Genomic DNA, 7021 nt, shown 5'->3' on the forward strand with positions numbered 1-7021 from the left:
AATACCTATATGTCTCAACTCTCCACCAAAACTCCGCCCTGACCTTGTCATCTGTTCATTTTATTATTATTTATTATATTATTATTATTATTACGGTAGGTTCCCGGTTAGGGTTAGAGACATGAGGGTTTCGCTCTCGCACAGGCCCGGGAGCCGTCATTCACCTGGGGTAAAAGTCCACTCCAACGGAGGCGCGTCCCGCGCGAAAAAGTGGTTGACAAAACATTATATGTACCTAGCCTAAAGCTTCCGCATCAGGACCCCCTCCCCCAGACTCAAGCCACCTGATTCTTACGTTCTCAACCAACTTCCTCCTGACTGCTTTTCTGTTTTGTTTTGTTTTTTCTTTTTTTGTTTTATTTTTATTTTGTTTGTCTACCCTCCCTCCCAAATGTAAAGCGTCTTTGGGTTCAAGAAAAGCGCTATAGAAATATAATTTATTATTATTATTACTGCCAGCTTTGTGCTCGCAGAAAAGACTGCACAGACATAAGGGCCCAATAGTTAACACATCTGCTGTTATCCAGTTGTCTCTACAAACCCATTGTTAAATAAATTAGGGTCAGTGGTGTTGAATCAATCTCTCGACTCATTCTGCAACACTTGACATTACAATCAGACATACTCATGATGTAATAATGAAACAGTTACTAATTAACCAGTCTGTTAATATGTTATTTTAGAGTGAGTGATTTTAGAGGTTTGGGTCGATATAGTTGGAGTAATTTCCCACTTATGTCCTTTCTCTCTCCTCTCTTTACGTTTTTCCCAGTCTTTTAGAGTGGCCTAAATAGCAAGCGGTGTTATTAGCATATAGAGTAGATACAGAGTCCTCCAACTCAAAGCTTTGGTCTGGTAATTAACACACAGGCAAAAGGATCACTGTGATTTGAATAATTATAAGTGAGGCCGTCTCTGACAAATCTCTACCCCACTTCATAACATGGGAAGCAATGTTTTGTACATTTGCATGTGTGTATTTGTCCGTGTGTTGATTAAGTTATTAAAGTCCTCAATAATGCCATATTTGATAATGATACAGTGGGGTTTTCCTGTGGTCATTTATTGTTATGTATTTATTTCTCTAATAAGTGCACACAGTGAACGGCTCCAGATAAATATTTAACCTGGCAAAAGCTTTTGGTTGGCCAGGCGCCATGCTGCATCCACTTGTGGAAGTGAAGATCAGCAACTGTTGTCAGCAGGGAAACAGAATGATGCATTTCTGAAAGTGCAGTTTAATATGGATGATATGAAGGTCAAAGCCTTGATGAAAAACTATACGTATGAAAAGTTGTTCAAATAACCTCGGAATATTGCCCGTAATAGTTTAATGACTAACAGTTGTTGGTTCCATTTTAAACTGTCCCAGGAGGTGGCCGTTCTATTATTTGATGGTCCCCCTGATGAACAAAATTACTTTTTGTTTTATAACTCCAAATGGATTTGAATATGTTATACTGTTAGGGGAGGAAAACACCCAAAAGGACATCATGGTGCCTGAAAATAATAATAGTAGTAAACCAACTGAAATGTCCTTTGTTTGAATATAGTTGACGTCTCTATTGCATGTCGTCATTTCAACTGTTGTTATATTGTCCATGATATTATCAGTTGCACTACACTGCTGTTTAAAGATAAACTAAGAGCATGATGTGAGTCATATCCTCATAGCCAATCAGAAATAGATCTTGTAAGTGACTAAATGTGCTTAGAATATATCTAGGATTAAAAGACTGATGTCACAGCAGGATTTGGAAAAACGTGTCCATGCTTTTATCTTCAGTAGACTGGACTACTGTAATGGTGTCTTCACAGGTCTCACTAAAAAATCTATTAGAAAGCTGCAGCTGATTCAGAACGCCGCTGCTCGAGTCCTCACTAACACTAAGAAAGTGGATCACATCACTCCTGTTCTGAAGTCTTTACACTGGCTTCCTGTGTGTCAAAGAATAGATTTCAAAAATACTGCTGCTGGTTTATAAAGCTTTGAATGGTTTAGGCCCAAAATACATTTCTGACCTCCTGCTAAATTATGAACCATCCAGATCTCTCAGGTCTTCAGGGACTGGTCAGCTTTCTGTCCCCAGAGTCAGAACTAAACATGGAGAAGCAGCGTTCAGTTATTATGCTCCAAATATCTGGAACACACTCCCAGAAACCTGCAGGTCCGCTGCAACTCTGACTACTTTTAAATCCAGGCTGAAGACTTTTCTTTTTGTCGCTGCTTTTAATTGAACTATTCATATCTTAAACTGCACTGTAACTTTTATCCATGTATTTTTTTCTTTTAATGTTTATTTTATTATCTTTTCTTTTTAATGATTTTAAATGCCATTTTCTTTATGTCTTTCATTTTTGTAAAGCACTTTGAATTGCCTTGTGTTGAAAGGTGCGATATAAATAAACTTGCCTTGCCTTATAATCCCAATCATCATTAAATATTTCATGCTGATACTCACAGCATCTCACTCAATTTCTCAACTTCCTATCATATAGGCTTAACCTCCCTCTTTTCTCCTTCTTTAGTGCCCTGGGGTCTTCAACTCTCCATTTAGGCCGGCCCCCCATGAGATGGAGCTACTGCTGAGGCAGGTCAAGTACCAGACCCCCACCAGGCTGGCCCCCAGTGGCAAGTCTTGTCTCTTGGGTATGCCTGGCCCTGCAGCCCAGAGTTACCCAGGGACTCTTGGGTCCCCTTTGAACAAAACCACTGGAACCTGCTTCTCACCCAGGCTCGTGCTGCCTCCCATTGCTACCAAGAAACAGCAGGTGAGTAAGTTCAATCTGGGACCACGACAAACACGAGCAGGTGCAGACAGAGAAACAGAAGTGACAGTATGAAAGACTCTAAAGGTATACAATGAGATGTTTAAAGCAGTAGAGCATGCAAAACAGTTGAAAGAGAGTAATAAGTGTCATACTAATTATTAAAGACCCCGAACCTCTTCTTCTTGTCCCACTGGAGATGACTCTTGATGAAAGCAGAGATCCTTTTGAAGAAGAATGACATCATTAAAACATGGCAGACAGCTCTCTGGGGAGCTACTGCACAGAGCCGTTTAGTGTCAGTGAGTGCTGTACTGTGTGTGACTGTGTGGCTTCATGTGTCTGTCAGATGTTTGTATTCCACGGTGTGTGTATATCAGAAGCCCGTCCAATGAACAGCTCTCATTTATAATCCTGATCTATTCAATGCGACTTGTCAAACCAGTTTAATCAGAGCTCAGACAGGCACACAAGGGTTTATTGTAAATGTACCCGTTGTCATTTTGTGTGTTTAGGGACCTTTTATGGTACTATATTAAAGCTGCATCAGCAACTTTTGACCACAGCCCTTTTTTGAAAGATAAACTTACAATAACACAATCCTGATAAAGTATCAAGGTATTTTGGCCATCATGCCTTCTGATACACAACAACATGGACATTCCACAGAGATTGTCTTTCTTGAGAATATATCCTTCATTTATTATAGTCCAGCTGTGTGTTTGTTACTTCTTTTTGTGTTTCATGTTTTCATGTGATCGCATGTGATTTCACCTTTTGTGTTATTTGCGCTCTGAAGCTTTTTATTGCAAAGCGCGTCCCCTATTACCAGTTTCTAATAATGCAAAACATAAGTGAGCAGAAATGAGGTGTGGATCTGTCTTGTTTTATAAGCTACCTTCACAAACAAACACACACACACACACACACACACACACACACACACACACACACACACACACACACACACACACACACACGCACACTCCAGCTGGCTATAGTTAGAGTGAGTTCATTAGTAGTGTCAGCTAGTCTCTTGGTGCTGACATGGAGAAGGGTACTATTTTTATTTATATTTATTTAGATGTGTCTTTTTCTTTACGTGTGTGTGTGTGTGTGTGTGTGTGTGTGTGTGTGTGTGTGTGTGTGTGTGTGTGTGTGTGTGTGTGTGTGTGTGTGTGTGTGTGTGTGTGATTAGTGCAGGAAGTCCCCCTTTCTTTCTTTTGCTATCACTCTTACACCCCACCCCCTCCCACCCCGGTGTGATAACTATCTGGTAGTGATGGATAAGGTTGAGGTGCTGGCTGTGGAAGTGGTCAGGCCAGGCCACCGATCCCGTGGCGATAGGAGCAAGGACAGGGTCCCCGTTCCTCCCTCTATCTCTCCCCCGTCATCCTCCCTCCTTTTTTTAACACCAAACAACAACTGAAGGTCACCTCAAACAAAGCAACAACGCTTAAGTTAATGTGCACTGCACAAAGTTTACACATCACCCTCACACAAAATACTATACTTTCCTACAGATTACAAAGTAATGCATGTTGAGAAATGTGGAAAATAGACCAAATGTTCCCTATATACCATCAAATAGAATAAACACCCGCTGACTGTTGAGTTTTAAAGATCGCATTCTCCTCAGGCTTAAACAGAATACAGGTTGGGCTTTTGGAAATGACAAGAATCCAGCCTGTTTAGATTTGTGAGATCACTTTTGATTTATTCGTTAAGATGGCAACCATGTTATTGAATATGTTTCAAGTGTATTCATGGCCTTCAGTGTGATGAGCATGATACATTCTTAAGGCGATTTGAAGTGGGAACTGAGGTTAGACGATGATTGGCACAAAAATGTGTTGCTAAAAACAACCTTTTTTGTCTTTTCCACTTTGACATGTCAGAAGACATCAGAAAGCCATCACTCCAGGGTAGGAGCTCCAATGTCAAGAAGATGCAGAGGGAATGAAATGACGGACAGCTGTTTGAAGTTTAACTGACCTTTTTCTGAGATTCGGTCCCGGAGATTTGTGTGGAGGTTGAGAAAAGAGTATATACATTTAATTCAACTGCAATTTATAAAATACTGATAGATGTATCAGATATATATTGATAGATAACTAGCATTTTATTTTTATTAACAAATCCCCAGAAAAGACAAAAACTAGGAATTGTTTTACCCGTTGGTGTCGTTGGAGCCATAGTCTAAAATATCTTATGCCTTCATTATGACGAAATATAATTTTGCAGTTGAAACAGTTAAAAAAATAATTACTAAAGTAGCATTTTTAAAGACATATTTTCTTATTGTTTTTTTTGTTTTTTCAACGAATGCCTCTGAAACTAGTCAAACTACATAGTAGATGTACAGCTGAGTGTGTATGATGCCATCTTCTTTACTCCATGTCCCTCTGTGTTTTCCCCGCACTTCACTACACTTTCACTCTGGCTTGCTTGGTCTCCTTTTGCTCTCACCTGATATCATTTCCTTCACTCTCTTTTCCCTCTGTCCCTCTGCTTCCCTCTTGGCCTGTGTGTCACAGGAGGAGACATGAAGAGGATTGGCCTCTGGTTTATGCTGTAAGCCATCACTACCTGTGGGAGAGGGATCAGAGAAAGAAAGAGGGGGGCGTCTAAAACAGAAAGATACAGTGATCATTATCTGATTCTTGGTTGTGTGTGTGTCTGTGCGGTTGTGATTATTCCAGGGTCTGTTCAGAGAGCCAGGGGAAGTGTGGGAGCAGCGTGTGCGTTGTCCTGACCTGACGTTACATCTGCAGACTTCTTACACACACCTGGAGGAGGCCCAGAGTCAGCTTCGACAACACAAGTCCATGACACTCCCCTCTGGCAGAATGTGAGAACTCTACACACACAAATAATACATGCTTAAAAACACCCAGAATTAGACTACAAAAGCATTTTATACAATCACACACATGTAAACATGAACAGGAGTTTTTTGTCAAAAAGTTTTTACTTCACGACGTACATGCTTTTTTAAACATACACAAGTAGACACTTAATATGAAAACCAATCGGTTAATGCCAGGAGATTATTCTAAATCTGCACAGACTGGGTTTATTTTAAACAGCCTGTCACTTCTTTATTTCATGGCTTGCATACATTTTATGTAGGAATCGTGTCAGTGTTCTACATCAGGGGTTCCCAAAGTGGGGGTCGCGAGATGATTACAAAATAAAAATGGAAAATAAAAAAAATAAAAATTATTTTTAAAAAATGGATTAATTTTTTTAATAATTTTTTTTGTTTCATTATTATTAATAATAACGTTTGCATAGACATTTTCAGGGGCGGACTAGATAGTAGTGAGACAATAATGACACTCCCGCGAGAGTGCGGACAGGGGGTCGCCAGTCTCTGGCACTGTTATTTTGGGGGTCGCGGGCTGAAAAGTTTGGGAACCCCTGTTCTACATAAGACTAACCTAAGCTGAACTGCAACCTTTATAACAAATAATGTTTTTATTCTTTTTGTCCTTCTTGGCAATCCAGAGAAACAGGAAGTAGAATCCGCCATCTGAGCCACAACAGCAAATCCTTTACTCAGCCAGCCTGCGGCAACAGCGTCAGTTTGTAGATTAGACTCTGACTCCAAGAGGAGGTAGGTTGAACACTACAAACACAAACCTTCATTTAGTTATTGGGTATACTACCTACTAAGTGTCTGAATTAGGTTAACCCTAACACATCTGACTAGGCATCATTCTATTCATAAAAGGTGAATGTGGTGAAGGGTTCCTTTTCTGCCTGGCCTCAAAACAACGCTCACACACAGAAACCATCGATGGAGAACACTTACAGCAACGCGTGTTACACAGGACAATAAAGATTTGGTACATTTGCATATTACTCATTTATTTAAGACTGCTGTCAAACATGCTGTCAAACAACGTTTTTCACCACACATATTACGACTAAATTGCTAAGAAGATAGAAACGTATCTTTCTGACAATCAGTGCTGTTGTGTTTCACTTAATTTAAAGAAGTTGTTTCCAAATTCAACATGAGCCTTAACTCTTGAACTAAGAGTCAAAAGTCTTTGAGATAGAAAAAGCATTTATGGTGGTTGAGAAACATCGTTCTGCTGTAGGTCTATAGTTATCCTATAATCATTTGATAGTGGTCATACAGCTACAACAGCGGAGAAACCCGTGTTTACCATTTCGCATCAATGTCAGATCCTTGTTAAACCCAGGTCTAGCGCTGGGACATGAAGCCCAGTCAGAACACACT

The 7021-nt window shown here is 40.0% G+C and overlaps 1 protein-coding gene across 1 annotated transcript in view; it reads left to right on the forward strand.

Moving 5' to 3' along the window:
- Window positions 1–6382, forward strand: part of spata17 (spermatogenesis associated 17) — a 21589-nt gene extending 15207 nt beyond the window's left edge. The window contains exons 7-9 of the mRNA XM_010794009.1: window positions 2530–2772; window positions 5472–5620; window positions 6280–6382. Of these exons, the coding sequence (XP_010792311.1) occupies window positions 2530–2772; window positions 5472–5620; window positions 6280–6364 (477 nt within the window). The 3' untranslated portion in view covers window positions 6365–6382. The remainder of the gene's footprint in view (window positions 1–2529; window positions 2773–5471; window positions 5621–6279) is intronic.
- The last annotated feature ends 639 nt before the right edge of the window (window positions 6383–7021 follow it).

This window comes from Notothenia coriiceps, unplaced genomic scaffold, assembly GCF_000735185.1.
Source record: "Notothenia coriiceps isolate Sejong01 unplaced genomic scaffold, NC01 NC01_scaffold00037244, whole genome shotgun sequence".
Classification (NCBI taxonomy): domain Eukaryota; kingdom Metazoa; phylum Chordata; class Actinopteri; order Perciformes; family Nototheniidae; genus Notothenia; species Notothenia coriiceps.